The sequence below is a fragment of the Triturus cristatus genome, chromosome 7 (assembly GCF_964204655.1).
Source record: "Triturus cristatus chromosome 7, aTriCri1.1, whole genome shotgun sequence".
NCBI classification, from domain to species: Eukaryota; Metazoa; Chordata; class Amphibia; order Caudata; family Salamandridae; genus Triturus; species Triturus cristatus.
Genome location: NC_140590.1, coordinates 542115945 through 542141473, shown reverse-complemented (window position 1 = coordinate 542141473; position 25529 = coordinate 542115945). Strand labels below are relative to the sequence as shown.

The 25529-nt window shown below is 45.2% G+C and overlaps 1 protein-coding gene across 1 annotated transcript in view; it reads right to left on the bottom strand.

Annotated features, from left to right (window-relative positions):
* The window catches only part of MRPL38 (mitochondrial ribosomal protein L38), a 79915-nt gene that overhangs the window by 48766 nt on the left and 5620 nt on the right, over nt 1-25529 (bottom strand). The window contains exon 2 of the mRNA XM_085616962.1: nt 3155-3334. Within this exon, the coding sequence (XP_085473088.1) occupies nt 3155-3334 (180 nt within the window). The remainder of the gene's footprint in view (nt 1-3154; nt 3335-25529) is intronic.

Genomic DNA, 25529 nt, shown 5'->3' with positions numbered 1-25529 from the left:
TCTTAACTCTTGAATCGCTTTGTTTTCTTGATTTGTTAAGTTGAAGAAATTCTTTTTAGGTTTTTTATTCATTAACTCAATTTCTCGGTTGACTGCTTGCTCAAATGTACCAATTTCCGGTGGCAATTGTGTTAGTGCAATTAAATCTGTAGGGAAGCTGACTGATGAATGTGGGAGATCAACATGACTGCCAATTTCAATTAAGTGCGAACATCTCACCCCCTAAAAAAGTATGAGGAAGATAACCTTATTGGTAGCTCTATGCTGAAGAATGCAAATGTGGCTGATCAATACAGCATCGATATAAAGGGAGGAACGACACATAGAAAACTGTTTAAATACCTCCCAATATGGTGGGATAGACGACTGCTGGAGAGTACCCCTCCATAATGACCACGGGACAATAACAACATTTGTGGTCTTTACCGATTTCCCTTTGTGATGTAAAAGAATATTAAAATATTCGATTTGGATAAAGGAATATGGATGAGGCACACAGCATCAATACATACTAAAGGGTTAAATACAAAACCTTTCAATATGACAGGGACAGAGTTCCATGAACAGCATCGCCTTCGAAAAGATCATGTGACCTGAGCTACGCTAGGGTTCCTTGCCGTAATGACATGTAGGTCATATGACGGGAAACGAGACGGGCTCCGGTTCACTTGAAAATGGATCACCAGAACCCAGAGATCCAACACCAGAGGGTGTAGAGTGGACCGAATGGGCGCGATCAGACCTTGAAGTAGCGAGCACTGGATGATGGGGAGAATATTTTAAGGGAGATGTACACTGGTAACCTAGATAATAAACTAAGTATTGTCGATAGTTGGGATACAGGTACAAGGCTCTAAAAGAGGTTGGGTATTGGAAAAGAGCACTGGATAGGAGTGTTACGAGCAAGCAACAGAGAAAGCTACATTATGTTCTATCCCTTAAACTATATACATAATGGAAACTTGAAATCAATGGAGGATACAAACTAAAAAATATGTTCCTCCTTATGCAGTGTGTCACTTAAGAACGACGTCCAACTCTCATCCAGAGTTTAGAGCGGAACATATGAAACTCGAGTAAGAGCTCTTATTTATGGTTTTTGCTATACACATAACAGAAATATTTAGTTTCTTTATAAACTATAAAGAGTGAGGTATATCACTGTCCCTGCATGGGGCTAGTGGCATGCTAGTGATGAGTGACCACACACACACACATAGATACTGGTGTGAGGCAGTGTGCATAGAGAGATTTTTCAGAAGTTTGGGAATGGAGTAATTCCCTAGGGGTGTAAATGGAATTAAAAAACAAAAAGATATATATGACTTAGAAGAATGGTTCCTAATCATGTTGATTAAACAAGGTGATCAAAGCAGAGAGGGTGACAGGGATGTTACTTCCCCAAGTACACAATATCAGGAAGGGCCCAGGAGCAAAGAGTAGAGAGGGTACCTTCCTAGATAGTTTTATCCCATTACTGCCTCTGCAAAGTGGATCCCTAGTGCATTTCCATAAAATATTTTTATGTTGGCCTGCAGCAGGGAGTAGTGGCGGCCAAATGATGAAGCATGCCACTAACTAGTGGGTGAGGGCAGTATTAACAAACTACTAGTGTTTCCAACCCTCAGACTCCGATAAATTTAATAGGCATCACATGGATGCTTTCCCTTCTTTTTGTGAGTACATGTGGCCCAAGAACGCCTGATGGTTAAGATGTTGTTCACACTCCCAACTAAGAGGTCCACAAAAACACATCCTGTATGGGCAGCTATTTTACAAATGATGTAGCGAGTTTTCCTGAACAGAAAGATCTTATGTGAGCTGGTATGAAAAGGAAGAAAGTTTTGCAGCAGTTGGGGGGAGCAAGCATGTCCTCTTGCTCCGAGCCCGGCTCTTATGATAGTAGAGAGGGAATTGCAGAGGCTAGAGATACCAACAACTTGGTCATACCTGGAAAAATCCATGGTCACCCATCACAGGAACACATTTTTCAAGAAACTGTCAAAATGGCGAATATTTGATTTGTACAGTGCTATCTCAAAAGGTAGCACTGCTCAGTGTTGAAGTTAGTAGACTACTGGGAAGCACCTTCTACTGTTATTTTGGTGAAGGGTGTTAGAAGAGAGTTCCTTGTGAACCCTATTTGGTTTGGTCCAGTTGACTCAATTCCTCCCTCTCGCCCGACAGTCTCTTCCTGCCATCTGCTCTAGGCAGCGAGTACAGTTTGGAAATGGCAATTGGATAGCAGCTTCTTTCCCCCCAGAAAAGTCTTTCCTACCCATACTGTTGTTCTTTTAGGAGTGCAGATGTTGAGCTTCATTTTGGTACGAGCCCTGCCATTGTACCCAGGCCAGGAACAGTTAACTGTATTCACTTTGCTCTCTTCAATAAAGATACATTAAAACTAAAATTAAATTTATCCTCAACCCCATTTATTCTACACGTGATTCTTTCCTTTGTTCCGGTGCATCAATGGTTTTCCAGTGGCAGTGCTTCTGTTCACAAGTCACCGGAAATTGTACAATGAGGGTTTCCAGAGCACTTTCCATCACCAGATTTTTAATACGCCTCTATGCACTGTCTTATGCAGAGCTATCCATCAGCACTCATGCTTCATGGATCTTCAATGCCATTCATGCTGACAGGCTCTTTCATCATTGCACACACGGCTCTAATCCATTATACATGGTGGTTCTTCACTATCTATTGAACTTGGTTCTCAGTCACATTCCAAAACAAGCTAAGCAGCTAGGCTCTTTGCCACGTTTCACAATTCATGTTCCATAATTTTCTGTCATTATTTATGTTGTAAGGTTGTGTTTTTTTTTTTTTAGAGTTTTATATAGCGCAAACTCGACCTGAAGGTATCAGAGCGCTTTACATAAGTACCAGTTACATTACAGATGGACACATTCATTTTGGTAGGTACGGGGAGATTAAATGATTTGCCCAGAATCACAGGATGTTGAGCGTCCCTGCCGAGACTCGAACCTGGTTCCCCAGCTTCGAGGTCGACCGCTCTAGCCATTAGGTACAAGATTATCTATCAGTATTTATTATTATCGGTCAATCAGACAACTCAGCAATGCCAATAACCTTTTCATGAGAACAGAAGACTGATAACAGGACACTAAATGCACTGCTTCACACCCACCCTGGTCCTGCTCCATGTACTTTCTGTAGGTTCGCCACCACTGGGGCTTCTTGCGCTCTTCTTCGGCCAGCTTGTAGTACCGTGTGAAGCTGCGGTACTTCTCTAGTGCCTCCAGGTTACTGACATCTATATCTTCATTGGGCATCGGCCCCAGGGGAGGTGTTCGTTTGCAAAGAACAGCTGGAAAAGAAAAACACCCCAGAACACAGTTTTATAGCAGCTGCTAGAACGCTACATTCTCAACCTTGTCAGGCCAACATATGGGAAAGATTCCCTCTTTTATTTAAGGCCAAATGCTTTTCCATTCATGAGAAATATGAACCACTGCATCTCTTATGTCGCATGTGTCAAAGGAATCTATATAGTCAAAACCTTAAAATATCTCAGAGGAAGCAGTATTCATTCATAGAGGGTGTCCACGTAAATGGATGCGAGTGTGGGGGAAATGGAACACATTTCGAGGGAACTTATGCGCCCCGCCTCCAGAGGAATCAGATCCCGAACTGAGTGAATGACAAATACAGATAGTGCTTTACTGGGAATCTTTTTAAGTACTGCAATGTCAATTCTAATGGGTACTGTGGAGAAGCGAAAGTGCATATGTGTGATGTACTCTGTGGCGCTGGCACGTATAACGCTAGAACTGCAAAATATACGAGATTGTAATCAGCTATGTTTAACGCAAACAACAATAATGTTTTTCCCAAAAAAATAATATATATCTCAGAGGGATCAAGAATGTACATACTTCAGAAAAACTGGCTCACATAACCAGCACATTCCTTCAGAATGAGGATGTTATACAGAGTGCACTGCAAACTGAATCACCTTCAAGCACATAAATAGAGTAAAACATGGCAGATTATTTAACACTTCTCAACTGTTACTTTGGCTGTTAGAGGCAGATTTAAAACGATACTGCTTTTAGATTAGGATATTACTCTCAAATTCTTATTGAAAGTGTCAAAAGCTAAAACATGGGTGTTGCTCTCTGAAAAACGGTATGTCCATATCTTCTGCTTGTCTCATAACTTTGGGGTTGAAATCCAAGGATAGTAATTCAGGCGTAATGTTAATTATCTGTGACCACGATGAACATTTGACATATGATGGTTAAACATTTGCACGCTGATCACAAATACAAAACAAGCTACATAACAAAGATATTCTCAGGCTCCTTTTTAAAACTTACATCTGAAAGTTCCAAAGAGAGTTTTTGGAAAAAAGGATAGCATTTCTTAACAGATGCAACTTTCTCTCTGTATATAATGCCCTTGAGGAGGAATGTTTCCTAGTTAGAACCTAAACATAGGTGCCTATGCTCTTGGATTGGGGTAACTGTTCTCTGGATGTGGGGGTATCCTCCGGTTAAGGGGAGGGGGGTGTATGAAGTAAGGATAATCATGCTGACCTGGGGTGCAGGCCGTGTGAATATAAAGGTAATAGTGCAGCCTACAGCTGGAGCCTGTATTGAACAAAAAATCCCTCGAGGAACAGTGACACAAACTCACTGAAAAGTTGCTAGATAAAAGAAAAGGGATGAAACATGGAAGAAGCTGGGCACCGCTGGACAGAAGTACAGCTTTAAACTTTGATGTGAACGAATTTCTGCAGGTGCTAGTCATCATTTGGGTTATGAAAAGAAAATGAATATGATTGTGGGAAATCACTGCTCCACACATACAATGTAGGCTAATATGGTCAGTTCTCAAGGTGCTAATATGGAAGTGATAGAGTCCTGTGGCACTGAATAAGCGTGGTGATTTAAGATTTTTTTTAACATACATCTTAACCAAAACTGCGGAATTTTTAGGAAGGAAATCAGATCACTAAGTAGTAATATATTTTTTTTTTTGTTGAAACATTTTTTATTATTTTCCAAAACAACAATGACTGTTCATTACACCACGGGTCCCCGTGTTCATTAAGGGTACCTTCCCTCCCAACCCCAACTCGTCCCCTCCCCCCCACCCCCATGTCAGTGCGCCCCCGTCTCCTCCTTCTCCCCCGGTGTGCCCCCCCTTCCAAGGAGATCAGTTACAGTTGCTCACCCCTTCTCTGTGTAGGCAAACCGTCCCTCTTGTCCATGCCTCTGGTATATAGCTAGGGAACTCCTTCCTTCCCATCTCCTCTCATTCCCCAGTTCCCCTCATCTCTGGCCGATCCGACGTGCTCCCTCCTTCCCCTTCCTCAGATATCAGCCCCTGGAGCTCCACTACCAACGCTTCCCATGACCTGGTTGTCGCTAGCGCTTTCTCATCATCTCGTCTCAGAGCCAACTGCACCCGGAGCGTACCCTCCGCCCCCGCCCATCTCACTAGCGCTGCCCTCCACCGCAAATAGCTAGGCCCTCCCCTAGCTTTCCAGTGCAGGGTCAATTCTCTCTTGGCTAAGATCAACCCCAGATCATAGAACCTGCTAGTGACATTCGTGCGGCGGGTGTGGGGGAACCATAGCAACAAGCAAGTCCCCATCTCTGGAGTGATAGAGCGGTCTGTCACCTGATTCAGGCAGTCCACTACCTCAGCCCAATAATCGCCCAACTGCGGACAAGCCCAAAACATGTGGCGAAAATCTGCCCCCTCTCCCCCACACCGAGGGCATGGAGATTGTGTTCCACCAAAATATTGCAAGATCACTAAGTAGTAATATAAAGATAAACAGGATGATGTTTTACTACAACAGGGAGAATATGTCCTACTGGACACATTGGTGGATTTATACTTTCCTTCGTGTTGGTGATCAGCGGGGTACTGCGAATCAGTCTGTTCTGCATGACGAGGCTCCTCTATAAAAAAAGACCATGTCCATCCTCAACCGCTAGTCAATGTGGTAGGAAGCGGATGCAGCAGGAGTTCTAGAGATGGTACAAAGATTCCAGATTGCAGCTAATCCTTTCATGGGCCTGTGCATGTGAGGTCATCATTCTTGGGGAGAGCAGATTTTTGAAGATTCAGAACTTTACAGCTTGTTTAAACTCTAGCTGGCAGATTGAGGCCAGGAACAAATAAGTGAAAGGTACCTCTAGTACAATTTGGGAACTACTATCTCTGGGCAGCTTTTGGATATTTTTTCCACTGAATATTGCAAATTGGGACCAGAACTTTACCATGGAGCATTATATATACATACACACGTATACACTAGTGACTTGTAAGTTCTTGTTGCTATTGGATAAGAATGTATGTTAACATTAAAATGATATTTTAAAACAGATCATAGAAGCTAATCCTTTACCCTCATTCATAAAACGCTTGGAAGCAGAGATCCTAACCTCTTCAGCAACAGATAAACGCAGACTGTAGCTCAGGTAGAATCTACTTGATGATTAGCAGAAATACTTAGATAATGCTTCAAAGCACAAAAAACCTGGCCTGATGGAAAATCTGCCTATTTAATTCTATTTCTAGGCGTTTCATTCCCTAACTCCGTTCCCCAACCCCATGTCCAGCCTCAGTTTGCCATATAAATATCATGTGGCTGCTGCGCTTGAGTGCATGTGGCGCGTGGTGGCATTATGCTGTGGTGCAAATATCTTAGCAAGGGACCTGACAATTTTTTAATTAAATGCAGATTATCTTTCTTAATTGCAGCCTTGTGACATAGTAACAACTTATATGTCATCTTGTCTTGATTTCTTTACACTGACAACGCTTCAAACGCAATGGGTTCTAGTTGTATTTCTGACAAACAAGTAGGTCACAATCATTTCGAAAACCAGTAGTCTCTAACTTGTGCACTTCATTTGAATATTCTTCTACCTCTCTATCTGCTAAATAGCCTCTTTAAGGCAATTTAAAGCCTGTTTAGGTTGGGAAAAAGCATTTATGGGAACCAATACGTCTGTTACTTATTTTTTGACATACAAGCTGACTACTTTAAGCAGTCAGCGAGAGCTACTGATGAAGCAGTTCTTCAGGCTTGTGCACAAAAGAAAAAGAAATGTTACATCAATAGTAGCTCACCTGACCACGAGGTAGATCGTGGGGGGGGGGGGGGGGGGCTCTCAAAGGGGTATGGCCAATGTAATTATGGGCGTGGCTTAATACATGTAAGCTAAAAATCTGTGCTTAGCAAAGTGTGCCACCCGACTTGTATTTTGCTGTTTTGTCATTGCATCCAGATATATAATACAACAAGTAACATCATACCTACAACAAGCCAGGACTATTGGCTTTGTCAATGGTTGTTCATTGCATAAGATAAATAAGCAGCAACTATGGGTTGTTGTATATAATATTGAAAAAGCTTCCACTTAAAGCACCACAACCATGTTGCTACGCCTGAGTTTCAAAATCAGAAGGGAAATCCAGAGAGGAAATAGGCTCTCTTCAAATGATTTCCCTTCCCCTACAACGGTCTCCTGGCATGACCTCATGCCATCATTTCTCCACTAGTGAGAAGTGAGCAGCGCACATCAATGTGCCTGTTGCCCCTGCACCAAACAGAGCCCGATAGAGACCTGTTTCGAGGGCCCCTTTAAAAAACTGCTGGTGCTCAGCACCGGTGAGACCCGGCCCACTTAAAGCCCTGGGTAGATGTGAAACAGCTTCTTCATCTTACTATGTCGTACAACTTGTTCTTACTTAAAGTGAAAGGAATTTAATCTAATACCTCAATTGGTCACTTCAGGCATTTTATCTTTGTCTTCTCTGTTTAACATGCTTTTAGGCATTCAGAGGCAACCCTGACTCTTCTGTTGTGGGTGCTAGAAATGTACTTTGCATCTCCAGTACCCAGATTTGTGACCGCAATTTGACCATTGATGGAGCAGGTAAAGCAAAATTTTGTATATCTCTTGTATTTTGCATGAAAATACTAATTACATAACCGATTTTTATTATAATTGGAATGAACTGTTTGCAGTGTTATACTAACCAACCATTGGCACTTTTAGTAAACACCATTTACACACGGGACTCATTGCTATTTGCATGGCAGAACAACCCTAATAACCAACTGTGGTACGCCTATTAACAGTAGTACGTGTGGTGATAGGATATTGCATGATTTATGTTGCTTTGGTGACGTTTGCGTTCCCGTTTGGAACGAATGGTGAGTTTATTGCTTTCAAAGTCGCTAAAAGCTAGGAAAATACTAATACATAAAGGGATTAGTGTGGGTTTAACATTAGAATCTTCATTTCTGTATATTAATTACTCTTGTGTTTGTTTTGCTTAATTTGGCATTTGGGCCTACCAAACCAGGATAGCCAAAATGGAGTTCCGAAGTGGCCACCGTCTTGTGAGCGCGATGTCTACTGCGCAGACTCGGATGGCTCCGTAGACCTCCAGGCAACCTCAAGTCACAGCACAGTGACTTACACTTCTTTGGGAACCAAAAGTCTGGGAAAGTAGGATGATGTTAAAATTTCTTTCAAATGGACCAATCGGATTGTAGTATTGGTAAAAGACTGTTTCCTGTTATCCCGTTATCCCGAATTTTATTATAAAAGGGGCAGTAAAATAGGGAGGAGTTACCGCACTCCCCTACCGACCCCACAGGCGATGACAGACGAGCTAGATGCATGCACGTTTTCTGGTCCTTTGGAGATCTTTGGGACTGTGACGTGCTGAGCAAAGAACTTTCCAGACTTTCAATTTTGGCATGCTTTTGGGACAATTGAGCAGAAAAATGTGGTTTATGCAGAGCCAATTGATTAGAAAAGACCCCGATAGCAAGAATAGGTAAATATAAAATGTCAAGCGATTTGTGTTGGTTGCCTAAATTTCAACTTTGATTGACTAAAATGCTACATGAAAATAAGATTTAGATAAAATAATTTGATTAACAAGATATTATGAGTTTGTGATTTTTCCAATTGCAGATTAGAGGATTCTATAGCTTAAATGTGTTTTAGCTGGTTCTAAATCACCATCAACCAGTCCAACTAATTGGTCCGTCGACCAAGTGGTGGAGTGCCTTGATGTGAAGGTTAAGATCCTACAGGTGGTGATGCAAATGTATATTCTGTAATATAACTTTTCTTCCCTATAGGTAATAAGGTACCCCCCACATGTCCAGCGCATCATTCCTCCTGTGTGCAGACTCGTGAGAGAAACGTATGAGTGTTGGTGTTATGGGCCCCACCAATGAATGCGTGTGTGAATGAGTTAGCGTGACGACGGGTCTTCGACGCAGGGAGGATATTTGTAAATTTGCCCCCCCTCCCCCGCCCAGTTTCGCACTGGATCAGTTTTTCTGGTAGCAGAGTTATGGTTTTATTGCATTGGTTTGGTGATTATTGCTTATTGATTTTGATTTCTGATTATTGATTGCGGATGTTTGGATGAGTATTGATTTATGTTCTTACATTCTATGTTGAGTCGCGTCGCGTTCTATGTTGTTTTGAAGACTTCTGGGACGTAGGAAGTCGGATGCCCTGTGGCAAGTGAAGTCACATGGTGTATCGTTTGTTGCCCTGTAGGTACACGGGGAAAACGTGTAACGATTGGAGTTGCACGACGCATTGTCTGGGTTCAAATTGGTAACATCGTCGTGTGTTATCGTTAGGGACATTTCTGTGTGAAAGAGGTGTATGGGTAGCGAAGGCCACCTGTGAAAGTTTGGTCTTAAGTAACAGGAGTCCATTGTGAGCTCTGATTACGCTGATCACTGGAAAGGTAATAGGTGTTCCTAAGCTTGTAAGAAGTGTAAAGTAGAGGGAAGTGCTACTTTATCAACAAATGAAATAATTCTGTGGAAGGGCAGAGGTAAGCGCTGCTCTCGAGAAATACAGGATTCTGTGCGAGTGGACTACATTTTCCGTATGAATGTGTGTAAATTAAATAGCATTCGGCTTAATTGTGAAACTCTGGTCTTAATTCTCAGGAGCAGTGTAGTCTCCAACAGGTGTTTTATCTCCAGAGAAACGGTTAGCTAATGCTTGCTAGAAGGGTAAGGTAGAGGGAAGTGCTATCTTATCAACGAGTGGAATAATTCTGTGGTAGGGCAGAGGTAAGCGCTGCTCTCGAGAAATACGGAATTCTTGTTTAAAAGGTCAAAACTATCTCCTTTGTTTAGCGAAGCGGACAATGGTGGCGTTTTTATGTCGTTACTAACAGATTTTGAGTGAAAGAAAACGTAAGAAAACTTTTGCCGATAAATTTTGTAAAGGAGGGGTCAGCAGAAGTAGCGAGAAAAGCGGACGTCAGAAAGACCGCGCTGGGATTGGCCAGCTGTAGAGCGACGTAAACGCACAAGATTGGTGCGTTAGTGTGAGTCGCGCTGGGATTGGAGAATTGCAAGAGTGACACAGACGCTCCGGATTGGTGCGTTAGTGTGAGTCGCGCTACGATTGGATAAGACCACAGAATAGTCGTAGAGGAAATCTAACGACACAGAATAAGGAAAATGATGTATTACGATCCAATGGAAAAAGTTCTGGTTTGGAAAGATTAAAAACGTATTCAAAAAGGATAAACCGATTGTGACTAGAGAGGGACAGTTACTTCCTCCGCCGAAATCGCCCACATCCTTCATGGTTGCAAAATATGGATATCATACATGTATTTGGCTAGATAATTGGGCAAAGTATACAAAAGATGATGGAGTTTTAGCGTTTCCAGAACATGGTTCATTTAATTTAGCGGTATTAAGGAACCTAAGAGAAAGAATGATGAGGTTAGAACCGAGACCTACTCAGTTTGAAGCATTCAAATGGGAAGATGAGATGTATGACAGAGAACGACAGCGGAGTGGCGGAAGGTATAAATATATGTTTGGTAGACCATGTGGACAAGAGAATCATGATGGCAGAATGAGGAGATGGTGAAGTGCGAATATGGCTGATGGTATGTTCCCTATGAGAAATGCTGGAGAGATTGGTATGGTGTGCATGAGTCGAAGTATGGTGTGCATGAGTCGGAGGATGATGTACTTGAGAACATGTTTTATAAAAATCCTCCCCCGTATCAACCAAATTCCACGTTATTGACACCAAGTGCCCCAGTAAAAGAATCACCACAAAGTATAACATTTGAGTCAATGCCACCTGAGGTAGGGAAAAATAATCCCTTTAGAGAATCAGAAAAAGTACAATCTGGTAAAATGACAAATGAAAATTCAGCTGAATTAGCCAGAACTACTTTAGAGTAAACTGAAAAGATTAGGGAATTGACCAAAAATATGGAAGCTGTAACTGTTCCTGTAACAATAGGACCAGTAATGCCTATTTTTGATAAGCAGAAGGATAGTGAACATTGTCTAACGATCCCTTACAACAGTAATAAACAAATCAAAATGGAAAAAAGAGATTCAAGAGAAAATCCATGGGGACAAGTGGTAGGAACTTCTGGATTAAGCACTCCTAAAAATTTGACAGTGAACCAGAGCCTAGCGAATAAAGCAATAATGACGACAGAGTCAGTGCCAGGATCACCAAGGAGTGAAACAATTCCTGTAGGTCCCACTTCTGATGAATTAAGCAAATGGTTAAGGAGTTTACAGCAAAAAGATGCTGAACCTCGACCATTAGATGTGGCAAAATTAAAATTAGTATTAGAAGAATTAATAGTAGGAACTATTCCCACAGAAAAATTAAAAGCATATCAGGATGAAGAACTAATGTTTCTATGAAAAAAGTATAAAATGGAGAGCGAGAAATTTACATGAAAGATTGGAAGAAATAGCAAGTGAGATGGGTATCGATTTTGAAAAAATAAAATCATTGCAAAAGCCATACAGAGTAGACTTTGCTGAAAAAGACATTGAGAATTTGAATACTGCAGGAAGAATAACTCAAATTAAAGAGTTAATTGTTTTACTGAGAAAATGGGGCGATGTAGATAAATGGAAAAGTAGGTGGTTTTGAAAACGGGACGATACAACAAACAAAACATTCGCAGCTTTTCCAGTAAGAGAAAAAGAAAAAGTGGTAACTGAGTGTCCCATGTGGGAGATTCCAGGAGGAGGCTATGTGCATGTCCCCTGGACTAGACAGGACATTTTATCATTTACAAATGAGGTAGTTACCTTCCTGAAAAACAAAATACCTCCAAAAGAAACTGATTGGGTAAAAAGTTATAGAACTCATCAAGAAGTAAAAGAATCTGTACATGCCTATTATGAAAGATTATTATTGGTTTTTGAACAGTACAGTGGTGATGAAAATTTGAGTGAGAAAGATTGAAGTCATTTTGTATATCGATTTGTGTAAGGATTGCGTCCTGAAGTAAGTGAAATGATTAAACAGCATACAGTGGATTGGCAAAATAAAAAGATAGATGAAGTATTGAAATATTTTAGTGATGATATTGGAGCCAAGCAACGTAAGTTAAAAGAAAAAGCCATGTGGGCTCAAGTAAAAGTGGCAGAAAGACAGGAAGCACCACTGATTGGACAGGCAAGTGGCATGAGCATGAAACAAAAGCCCAATATAGGGAAAGGAAAAAGGACAGATTAGTATAGAAGAAGCCAAAAGGAAGTGGCCATGTCATAACTGCGGAAGGATAGGGCATTGGAAGACCGAGTGTAAATTTCCCCCAAGTGCTTATGGCGATAATGCATCATTGAATCCACAGGTGCAGAATGAGGTGAGTTGTCAACCCCAGTGACAGCAGCAGGTTGTTGCCCAACAGTGTCAGGTGCCAAAACCGCCTTTTCCACAGAGCGTAAATCCTCGGAGATACAGTAATGAGACAGGATTCTACAACGAAGAACAGGTAACTAAGCTGCCGCGCGCTAGTGCTGTTTCGCAGTATTGGCTGCAACGCGATGAGAGTGAGTCGGAAGAAAGTTATTGACGGTGCCGAGGAGAGGAAGAAGAGTGTGTACTTGGCGCAACTCTGGAAGTAGACCAGACAGGCCCTTTTGTGGATGGGAAGATAAATTATATAAACATTACTTTCCTGGTAGATACTGGTGCTACTCGATCAACTGTTAGATCAGCTGATGTTAAAAACCTTCCTCTCTCGGATGAGACAATCCAAGTAGTTGGAGTATCCAACAGACAGATAAAAACGTATCTTACTGAATCAGTTAAGGTCAAAATAGGGACATTTTCTGAGATGCACCGTTTTGTCGTGTGCGAGAGCAGCCCTATAAACTTGTTGGGACGGGACTTGCTGTGCAAAATGAACTGCACAATTTTCTGTACTCCTGATGGCATAGCTTTTGAGACTCCTGATGAAGATGTACTGTACAAAATGACTATAGCTAATATGGAACCCGAAGTAACTGAGGCATTTGCTGTATTTGACCCAGAGGAATTGCCTCAGGAATTGAAGAGAACAGTGAAAACAGAGGTATGGGATTTCACGGGAGAAGATGTGGGATTAATGAAAAATGTAGATCCCGTAAAAATTACTGTAAAGGAAGGAGTAAGTTACCCAAATATTCCACAGTATAAATTGACACCTGAGATAATTGCAGGAGTCACTCCTATAATAGACAAAATGATTGAACAAGGTATTTTAGGAGAAATAATGAGCAGTCCATGTAATTCGCCAATTATGGGTTTGAAAAAGCCTAATGGAACTTTCAGGATAGTACAAGACTTGAGAAAAGTGAATAAAATCGTTGTATCATGTTGTCCCATTGTACTAAATCCTTCTGTGATTTTATATCAGATTCCTCATGATGCAGAATGGTACACAGTCATTGACTTGTGTCATGCTTTCTTTTCTATTCCATTGCACCCAGATAGCCAACAGATTGTTGCGTTCCGGTTTGGCGAACGTACCTTGGCATGGTGCCGAATCCCACAGGGCTATACAGAAAGCCCATCAATATTTAATCAGATTTTAAAAAAGTCCCTAGAAGTTTTAAAAATGCCAGAAAGTTTGGTACTAGACCAGTATATCGATGACCTTTTGGTGCCATCGGGGACTCGAGAAGCCTGTGTAGTGGATACTGTTGCATTGCTGAATCATTTAGCAGACGGAGGACTTAAAGCGTCCTCATCAAAGGTACAATTTTGTCAAAAGGAAGCACAGAATTTAGGCCATAAAATTGAAAAAGGACAAAGAAAAGTAACCACAGATAGAATCAGGATAATCAAAGGAATGAGAGCCCCAATGACACAAAGAGGTGAGAATATTTATAGGAATGGTTGGATATTGCCGTCAGTGGATTAGTAATTTCTCATTGATTGCAAAACCTCTGGTACGATTGACAAAGAGTGATGTAAAAGATCCTACTGAATTAAACAAAAAGAGTTGAAAGGCTTTTAAACAATTGAGAGATGGTTTGTGTGAAGCACCAGCTCTTGGCATGCCTGACTATGAGAAAGAATTTGAACTCTATTGCAGCGAAAGAAATGGATGTGCACTTTCTGTAATATTACAGAAACATGGAAAATTGAGAAGACCAATTGCATATTTTACGGCTATGCTAGATCCTGTAGCTGTGGCATTGCCTGGTTGTTTAAAAGCTGTAGCAGCCACATGTAAGAGTCTGGAGCAGAGTGAAGGAATTGTGATGGGATATCCTGTGAAAGTGTTTGTACCTCATGACGTAGCGATCCTTTTAACTAGGAGCCGTACTCAGTTTATGACGCATAGTCGTCTAACTAAATACGAGAAGGTCATATTAGGTGCAACGGATGTGAGCCTTGTTAGATGTCTGAATGTGAATCCTTCAACACTGTTACCTGATGCTGAGAATGTGGAAGTCAGGGATGATGTGGATCATGACTGTTTGGAAGTGCTTGATTTTTGTACCAAGCCACACCCGGATATAAAAGATGTATCTTTGACAGAAAGTGACTATGTAATGTTTGTGGATGGGTCATGCTTGAGAACAGATGATGGAAATTTGAGTGCAGCATACGCAGTGTGTACTGTAGCAGCTGTATTGGAAGCATCTTGTCTGAAACGAGTGAAATCGGCTCAGGTTGCTGAACTATTTGCATTAACAAGAGCATGCAAGTTGGGAAAGAATCTGAGAGTGACTGTGATTACCGATAGTCAGTATGGCTTTGGTGTGGTGCATGACTTTGGGCAAAATTGGTCCCAAAGAGGGTTTTTGCCATAGAGTGGAACTCCTATAAGGAATGCTGAAGTGGTTGGGAAGTTGGTTTGAAATGATCTGATGTCTTGCCTCTAGTACTCATGACTATTAGATCTATTCCGGATAGGAATACCGGATTGAGTCCCCATGAGATAGTGATGGGGAGGGCAATGAGACATGTTTTCATTCCTGTCAACAAGCTATTGCCTATATCAGATGACTTGGTGTTGGATTATTGCAAGGGGTTGGTTGATTCCGTTCATTCTGTGTTTCATCAGGTTGTTTCGGATACAACCACTCTTGAAAAGAAGCCAGCTCATGATCTAAGCCCAGGTGACTGGGTGAGAGTTAAAGTGCATAGAAGAAGAAATTGTCTGGTCCCACGTTGGGGTAAACCACGGCAGGGTATCTTGACCACGACAAAGGCTGTGAAATGTGCAGGAGTGAAGAATTGGATTCATGCGAGTCATACCTTGCGGATTCCTAATCCAGCGAATAACAGTGAAGAAGAATACTTTGAAGAATCTGATACAAGTTCCGAATCAGACTCAGAAGAAACCAAAACAAGACCAACTCAGGGGGGAATTAGAATAAAGTCCAATAGTAGCAACAGAGAATCAACCATTAAGAAGGAGATTACAGATTTCGGATACAAGTTCTGAGTCAGATACTGAACCAGCACAAGCACATGAAAGAGAATTCAAAAACAGTGAGGAAACTGTCAAAGAAATTCTTGAAAAAGAAGCTCCACATGTAAAAACAAGAGAAATTCCACCTGAAAATCACAGAAGTAGATGGTGAGGTACCAGATACAAAGAGAGAGGGAAAGATTGTTATGGAAGACCCCCGAGGAGGTGTAGGGAACCATACATCCAGGAAGAAGAAGGTCAGCTAGTCAGCAGGAAGATTGTGTGGAAGAAACGTGAGGAGGGACAGAAGTAGATAAGAAAAAGGAAGTGGTGGAAAGAAAGACTACTGAAAGTAAGAGTCAAGGTGGAACTGAATCTGAGGACAGTGATGAAGAAGTGCCAGAAGGTCAAGTCCTGAGAAAAAGAGTATGGAGAACTGAGAGAAGTGAAAAGGGAAATAAGTTGAAGAGGCCAGCAAAGGAGGAAGTTTGGCCAAACAAGATAAAGAGACTAAGATACCGTTTGACATGAGTAAAGTCATCTAAAGCTGAACAAGTGAAAGAGGTGTCTAGCCAAGAGAAATCAAAAGAAATCGAACAGACACTAGTAGAGAAAGGAAAACGGACTAAGAACCCCAACCAGAAGTATAAGTCACCAGAATGGTCGTATGTGGCACTTCCTGAAGTACCAGAGGCAGCAGACAGCCAAGGAGATCTAGAGGGGACTATACCAGAAGTGGTTGAGGAAGACGAAGAATCGGAAATCCTGAGTTATCTTGTCCGACATCGGAGAAGAGACGGATGTTCAGGAAATTCTGAATAAAGACCGTGAAAGTAAAGTGAAAGACGATCAAATGCCAAATTGAGGAAATCAAGGTGTTCCCAAAGGAGAAATTTTAAAAATACCGAATAAAAAGACATAACCGAAAAGAACCAAGTAGGTGCTTAGAGCCTTGGGTTTAGACAAAACTTGTTGTGAAGTAGACGAGGCTAAGTCAAAAGACACTGAGCATTTTCCGAAATGGCAAACACAGAAAGTAGAAAATCTACATGTGTGTTCCTTCGAAGATAATGCAAGGTGTGTTGCTGTTGTACAGGATTACTAATGCTTCTGTGGAGTGCGTTAGCTTTATTAGTTTCATTTAAAGTAACACTAGAAACAATAGAAAGTCATAGTAAGAATAAGACTGATGTAGAAAAGATTCATGAGATTCATCCGACTAAACAAAGATAGAAATTACTTACATAAAGATAGGTCCCATAACTGATTTTTCTAACAATGTTTTCTCAAAATTATTGTATGAATACGTAAAAACAATGGATGTGAGACTGCTATGTATGCATGCAGTTGCCTGCATCAGTGTCTGAGGGAGTGACGTACCATCACCTTCCAGTGACATATGGAATAACATGTAGTATATTAGCAAGTTTATTTTATAAGACAGGAAAACTAGAATATTATTTTTCAGATATAGATAACATATTTTCACAAGTACCAGTAGTGCATAAATTGAATAAAGTAAAACCTGGTAATGTTTTAGGTTAATTTTTCGTAGAAACTCGAGAATTAAGATTAGAATCAGTATTTAAAAATAATCTCACTTGTAGTCTGAAGAGAGAAGAAAAGACTTAGATATGGTAGAAGAGAGTAGAATAAAAATGCAGAAGAAGGTATCTGATGGAAAAGAAGAAAAGACAGTCTGGGATGTTGAAAGAGAAAAACATTTGAAAGGAGAAACTAGTCCAGCTATGGCTTTAGATTGGCCTCAGAAAGGGAAATTGTGTATAAGAAGAAATCAAATTGTGTATGATAACTATTTCATAGATGCGAGTGACTGCCATGCTACTTATAGAATCATGGGTGGATGGGGATTTAAAGGAGGAAATGAGCCAGTATTTCCTGGATTATATTTTATCTGCGGGAACAAAGCTTACTATCGATTACTGGACCATTGGTAAGGTACATGTTATCTAGGCTTGGTTTTCCCAAAGATATTTCATGTGGGAAGTGGAAAGGATGGTGCACATGAGATAGGTAGACAACTAACACGTAGAAGGAGAGAAAGTTGGTCAGAAATTGTAGGGGATATTTTTGGAGCACTGATACCAGCAGTTGGAATATCTCTGAATGCACACAAAATTAGAAAATTGTCTACAGTAGTGGATCGCTTATCAACAAGCACTGCTGGAGGATTTTTATTGGTAAATACAGAAATGGTTGCCATGCGAGCTATGATGATGCAAAATCGACTTGTCCTTGATATTATTTTGGCCAAAGTGGGTGGAGTTTGTGGAATGCTGAAGGTTCAACATTGTTGTACTTATATTCCTGACGAAAGTCAAGATTTGAAAACATACATTAAGAATATAACTGATTTGCACGAGGAGATTGTTCCACTGGAGGTTGAAGGTGTTTGGGAAAGGATTGGGAAATGGTTTTCTAACATTAAAAACTTTTTACTAAGATTAGGTAGTACATATATTGGTAAGATTTTAATTCCAGTAAAGTGTGTGATATTTTTAGTATTAATTCTGAGACTTGGGAGGAGCCTAGCGCGCAACCAAGATGGCCGCGTAGGTGCGAGGCTCCCGAGGACCTCCGCGACCTCCTGAATTAATCCTGGCGATATCCTGTCCTTGTTGAGGGGACTGTGTCGGGGAACCAGAGCTGAGGCGCTACCCGTTTTTTGGGCTCGAATCGGACCCCGAACACCGGTGGGAGCATCGATCGAAGGTTGTGGCCTTCTCCTCGCCGGCCCCCCGGATTGGAGTGGTGGGGCGACCCGGGGACAAAGTGAATAACAGCGGCGAGCGGGGCTGGGCGACTCGCGTACCCCGCACTTTCACTTTCGCTTTTGCGCCCTCCTTGCTTCGAGCGGGGTCGGGCTGCGGAGCGGGGTGCGGTGGTGTGGTCTTGTCCAGGTGCCCGGCTGCCCCGCCGGCGGTGGGTTGACCCGTGGCCCGGTGGTCGCCCCCGTCCCCCCCCCGACACCCGTGATTTGGTGTGGCGGCCCGTTTGGAGATCTTGGCACGACGGTGGAAGGGCCAGCATGTCCACCAAACAAGATGGCGACCGGGCGAAGATGAAGACAACTCGCCGTGGCACGGCGCACCAGGCCAATAGTATGGATCGCTACACGCTCCAGAAGGGTTCTCCGGAGACATCGCGGACATCCCCGGTGGGCCCGACGGAGGCACCTGCCCATCCGGTGGATCCGACCCTCCGGGACGTCATGGGCGCCATCGCGGAGATGAAGGCCTCAGTGGACCAGCGTTTCGATACCTTGGCGCAAAAAATTGCCTCGGTCCTGGTGGATGTGGGCCTTGTGAGGGCAGACTTGTCAAAAACAAACGACCGAGTCGACTCCCTGGCCCACACCACGACGAGCCTCACGACGGACGTGGTGGCCCTCCAGAAGGAGGTGCGCCGGCTTGGCCAGGTGAGCGCCCTGATGGACCGGCGATTAGAGGATTCCGAGGGTCGGGCCCGGAGGAATAATGTCCGTATTATTGGTGTGCCGGAGGGCCGAGAGGCGGAGGCGGCGGATCTCTTCGTGGAAGAATTGATCCTGACCCATCTCCAGCCCCGGGGGCTGAGTAAGCTTTTTGCGGTGGAGCGTGCCCACCGGGTCCCCGGGGGCCGCCCTAAGACCGGTGCCCCGCCGCGGCCTCTTATTGCCCGGATTTTTAATTTTCGGGACAGAGATGCCATCCTCCAGACCTCCAGGCAACAGGGACCGGTCAGGCTGGACAACATGGATGTACACTTCTACCCAGACTTTACTCCGGCGGTCCAGAAGCAGCGACAGAGCTTTCTTGGTATCAAACGTCGCCTAAGGGACCTAAACCTCAAGTACTCGATGCTCTTTCCGGCTAAGCTGAGGGTGGAGGTGGATGGCCGTACGCACTTCTTCGACCGGCCCGAGGCGGCTGGGGACTGGTTAGACACTTTGCCTGGAGATCGGGGCGGGGGGGCGCGGCTGGCGAGGAGGGCCCGCCGGATCAGAATTGAGGGGTGACTGTATAGGCCCTGCTCTGGATGTTGTTCCTTTACCATATATTGCTTTCGTATGTTCCCCTCCCAGGGAGGTCGGGTGGGGTCTGCTGGGGGCTTCCCTCCTCCTCTGGGGGACTAGTTAGTATTTAGCTATGGGGCGACAGGCACACTGCACTTTGGGGGGGCTGTCTGGGCTCATGCAGGGGTGCAGGGAGGGGGGAGTTCTGTTGGGACCGGGGGGTGGGGGGGGTGTGTTGTTTGTTAGCACCGCAAGGCAAACCCGCAACTGTTTTGTCGTTTTTAAGATGCTCGGTGGGGGACGACCGATTGTTTCGACGTATGATGGGGGGTAGGGATCTGACTGTGTTGTCATGGAATGTTAACGGCCTGGGGGATAGGATCAAGCGTGGTGTGGTCCTGCAGTATTTAAAACGTATTTCACCAGATGTTGTCTTCCTGCAGGAGACGCACCTTATAGGTAACACCTTTCATGCAATGAATCGGCGGGGATACCGTTTGGCGGCCCACTCCGGCTTCACTTCGGGCTCGCGGGGGGTGGGTATTATGGTCAAGAACTCGCTCCCGTTGGAGATTGACGAGGTGCGCCATGATGAGAGGGGACGCTACGCTGTTCTGGTGGGACGAATGGAGGGTAGAGTGTTTATCTTTATATCAGTGTACGTCCCGCCTGGGTTACAAGCCACTACATTTGCGGACCTGGGGCGCCTCCTTCTGGACCTTCCGAGTGGCCTGTTGGTGGTTGGAGGGGACTTTAATGCGGTTGTCTCTGGGTCTATGGATCGCCATCCCCCTAGGGACCTCCCCCGGGCACAGGCGTGGCTGCCCGGCCTTTTAGACACGCTGGGCCTGGTGGACTGCTGGCGCTTAAAGCATCCTGGATTGCAACAGTACACCTTCCACTCGGGGGCCCATGGTAGCCTCTCGCGGCTTGATTACATCCTTGTCCCGGCGGCCCATGCAGGGAGGGTGGGGGAGGTGCGCCATTTGGCACGGGGTATCTCAGACCACTCCCCATTGTTGTTGCATTTCGATGTCTTCCCGAGGGGGGATGGCAGGGTGGCTCCGATTAATGCATGGTATTTGCGCGACCCCACCATTCGTGCCGACTTGATCAAATCCTTACAGCGCTATTTCGATGAGAATGTGGGGTCGGTCCCGTCTGCCATCTCCCTGTGGGAGGCTTTCAAGGTGGTTCTTAGAGGGGAGGCTCTCTCCCTTATTTCCAATGCCCGGCGGCGCGAGCGGGAGGAGGTGACCCGGGTTGAGGCCGAGATTGCAGAACTGGAGGGTGACCTGGGGAGCGGGGTAACAGACGCCAAGTTGCATGTTTTGCATTTAAAGCAGGCGGCCTATCGGGCCCTCGTCACGGAGGCGGCCAGGGGCCTCGGTAGAGAGCAGCAGGGGCGATTGTATGATGTGGGTGACAAGGCTGGCAAATTGATTGCGTGGTTGGATAAGAGGGAGAGAGCGAGCCGCGTGGTGCCTTTGATTGAGAGCGTGGATGGTGTGTGTGTCACCGAGCCGGAAGCCATTGTCTCCTGCTTCGCGGACTATTTCCGCGAAGTCTACTCCCCGGTTTCTCCCTGCTCGGAGGAAGATTCTCATGCCTTGCTTCGGGACATCGCACTGCCCTCCCTTACGGTGGAGGACAGGGATTCGCTGGACGCCCCGCCCACCTCGGACGAAATTGCCTCGGCTATTCGCTCGGTTGCATCCGGCAAGGCCATGGGCCCCAATGGTATTCCCATTGAGCTATACAAACTACGCCCGGATGTGTTGGCGCCCCACCTGCGCGCGATGTTCCTTGCGGCCCACTCGCGGGGCTCCCTCCCGCCGGACCAGCGTCTGGCTACAATTGTGGTGATCCATAAGGAGGGGAAGCCCCGTGAACGGGTCACATCCTATAGGCCGATCTCGCTTTTGAACGCGGAGCCCAAAATCCTCGCCAAGGTGTTGGCCAACCGGTTGGTTGGCGTGGTGGGCGATTTGGTCCACCAAGACCAATCGGGCTTTATACCACACCGCAACACGGCGCTTAATCTGCGGCGCTTACACGGGGTGCTCGCGCGTGTCCCATTTGTGCGGGAGCCGGCCATCTTGGCGTCCTTGGACGCCACCATGGCGTTTGATACGCTCGAATGGCCATATATCTGGGCGATGCTGGCGAAGTTTGGGTTCGGCCCGGGTTTCGTCAGCTGGGTCAAATTGCTATATTCGGGCCCGTTGGCGCAAGTGGTGGTGAATGAGCGAGTATCGGCCCCATTCGCGCTGGGGCGGGGCACGCGACAGGGTTGTCCCCTGTCGCCTCTCCTGTTCGCCCTGGCCATGGAGCCCCTGGCGGAGTGGCTGCGGTGGCACCCTTCTATCCGTGGTCTCCGCTGGACCCCCGAGCATGAGGACCGTGTGTCCCTCTATGCTGACGATATCCTTTTGTACCTCGCCTCCCCGCGCAAATCACTGATCGTCCTGGTGGATGTTCTGCGCTCCTTCGGTCGCAACTCAGGCCTGGTCATCAACTGGGCGAAATCCTGTGTCTATGTGCTTTCCGGGGAGGCTCCGGTCCTGCCACGGGACTGTCCGATCCAGATTGCCTCCCAGGGTTTCCGGTACCTGGGTATATATATCACTCTTGACCCGGAGGCCCGCTATGAGCGGAACTTGCTGCCTCCCCTCCAGCGTTTGAAGGAGGACGTGGTGCGCTGGCGGCGTCTGCCGCTCTCGCCGCTCGGCCGAGCGGCCTTATTTAAGATGATGTCCCTGCCGCGCTTCCTCTACGCCCTCCAGAATACCATGGACTTGGTCCCGGCACGCTACTTTCGTGAAGTGGAGGGCCTCCAGCGGCGCCTGTTCTGGGACGGGAGGCCGCGTATTGCTCTGGCTAAATTGACGCTCCCGTGGTACGATGGAGGGGTCGCCCTCCCGGACATTAAACGGTATTACTGGGCCTCCCAACTAGCTGCAATTAATCATGGCCTTTACGGACCCGCTTTGAACCCGGCATTTGAGATGGACAGGATGCTCCTGCCCGGTGGCGACTATAATCGAGCGCTCTACTCTGGCGCGCCCGACTCCCGTCTGACGGGACCGACGCGTGTCATGGTGCGTGTCTGGCACGCGGCTAATGCAGCTATGGGGTGGAAGGACCGTTTGACCCGAGCGTCTCCGCTGTATGCATCTGAGAGGTTGGGCTCCCTGTGGACGTCGAAGGGCTTCGAGAAGTGGGACACGATCGGAATCAGCACGGTGGGAGATCTCTGGACGAGGGGGGGATTCAAAACTTTTGAGACGCTGCAGGCGGAGTTTCAGCTGCAGGGCAGTGAGTACTTTCGGTACCTACAGGTCCGCCATGCGCTGGGCTCCGTCTTCCCGGATGTTGCATCCATTCCGGAGTCTTCCCCCCTGGAGGACAGAGTGCTAGATGGCCATGTTCCGGACAGCACGATCTCCCTCATATACAAAAAATTGATCAACGATAGATCGTGCCTGCTGACTAGTCTCCGCGAGGCTTGGGTTGCCGACGGGCTGGAGCTGGACGACGAGGATTGGATTTCCGCGGTGGCCTCTCCGAAAGAGGTGGCCATCCCGGCTCGCCTTCGTTTCGTCCAGCTCAAGATCCTTCACCGGGTCTACGTGACGGGGCCAAGGCTTCTACGTATGGGTTTTGCCGGTGATGGAATGTGTAAGCGTGGCTGTGGTGCGTTGGCGACTTTCATACATATACTGTGGGAGTGCCCGAGGGTGGAGCGATTCTGGCGTGGTGTGCATGAGGTTCTACGAGTGGTTACGCGTGTCGCGCTGCTGCCTGAAGCGAGGAGATGCTTGCTGAATGTCTGGGAACCTAATGACTATTCGGTCCCGCAGACGCGGTGGGTGACTCTGGGATACATGATAGCTAAGCGTGATATTGCTCAATTGTGGGGATCCCAGAGGCCCCCTGCGGTGTCGGCCTGGAAAGAGCATATGGATTGGTGTATGTTTCGTGAAAAGGTGGTGTATGTGGCGAGGGGTAAGCCTGGGGCGTGGATGAAACTCTGGGGCCCCTGGAACGCCTACCGCGGGGGTATTTGTGAGCCGCCACTACTACCGGCTGCCTCGCCTGCTCCGTCTCCTTAGATGGCCCCCCTCCCTCGGCCGCGGGCGCGTGGTCCCCCAGTCCCTGATTCACTCCCGTCCCCCTCTTCAGAGTTTTGCTGCTGTTTGGATCCCCCACTTATGGAGCACGTGTTGTCACTTGGATCGCGGGTTGCCTTGCGGTTGTGGTTTGTTGATGTTGTTTTGTTTTAAGAAAATGGAACCGTACTGTGGGCATGGAGCTATGAGGCCTGCACCATAGATTACCCCTGTTTTCCTACGGTGCACCGCTGAGAGACTTCTTGCTGTATGTATGTACTATGCTTTTGATGCTCTAGCGGCCGGCCGTGTGGTTGTAGGCCCATACCTGTAACTTTTATAAACTGTAATAAACGGTTTCAAAAAAAAAAAAAAAAAAAAAAAACAATTCTGAGACTTGGATGTTTATGTAGCAAAAGAAGAAAATTACAAAATCATATAAAAAGAGAAGCTGCAAAGAAAAAAGAGAAAGAAAGAAAAGAAAGAAATGGAAGAGATAGAATTAGAAGAATGGAAAGAGAATGTGTATAAAAGGGCAAGAGAGGAGGAAACAGGAGAAACAATCATGTGATCTAACAAAACTTAAGAGAACTGAATTAATTTCTATTACAAATGTTATCAAAATTTAAGGGAATTTGCGGTGATATTAAAAATCACCAAAGGGGGGATTGATAGAGCAGGTAAAGCAACATTTTGTATACCTCCTCTATTTTGCATGAAAATACTAATTACATAACCGATTTATATTATAATTGGAATTAACTGTTTGCAGTGTTATACTAACCAACCATTTGCACTTTTAGTAAACACCATTTACACGCGGGACTCATTGCTATTTGCATGGCAGAATAACCCTAATAACTAACTGTGGTACACCTATTAACAGTAGTACGTGTGGTGATAGGATATTGCATGATTTATGTTGCTTTGGTGACGTTTGCGTTCCCGTTTGGACCGAATGGTGAGTTTATTGCTTTAAAAGTCGCTAAAAGCTAGGAAAATACTAATACATAAAGGGATTAGTGTGGGTTTAACATTAGAATCTTCATTTCTGTATATTAATTACTCTTGTGTTTGTTTTGCTTAAGTTGGCATTTGGGCCTACCAAACCATGATATCCAAAATGGAGTTCAGAAGTGGCCACCGTCTTGTGAGCGCGATGTCTACTGCGCAGACTCGGATGGCTCCGTAGACCTCCAGGCAACCTCAAGTCACAGCACAGTGTTCCTGGTCAAGGATAGGAACATAGAGGACTGCCAAACTACAGTTAATAAAATCCAATACAAGAACAATGAATTTGCACAACCAGGAAGAATTACAAAGTTGCATGGACATGTCCTGGACCGAGGAAGTGACTTACACTTCTTTGGGAAATCAAAGGTCTGGGAAAGTAGGATGATGTTAAAATTTCTTTCAAATGGACCAATCGGATTGTAGTATTGATAAAAGAATGTTTCCTGTTATCCAGAATTTTATTATAAAAAGGGCAGTAAAATAGGGAGGAGTTACCGCACACCCCTACCAACCCCACAGGCGATGACAGACGAGCTAGATGCATGCACGTTTTCTGGTCCTTTGGAGATCTTTGGGACTGTGACGTGCTGAGCAAAGAACTTTCCGGACTTTCAATCTTGGCCTGCTTTTGGGACAATTGAGCAGAAAAATTCGGT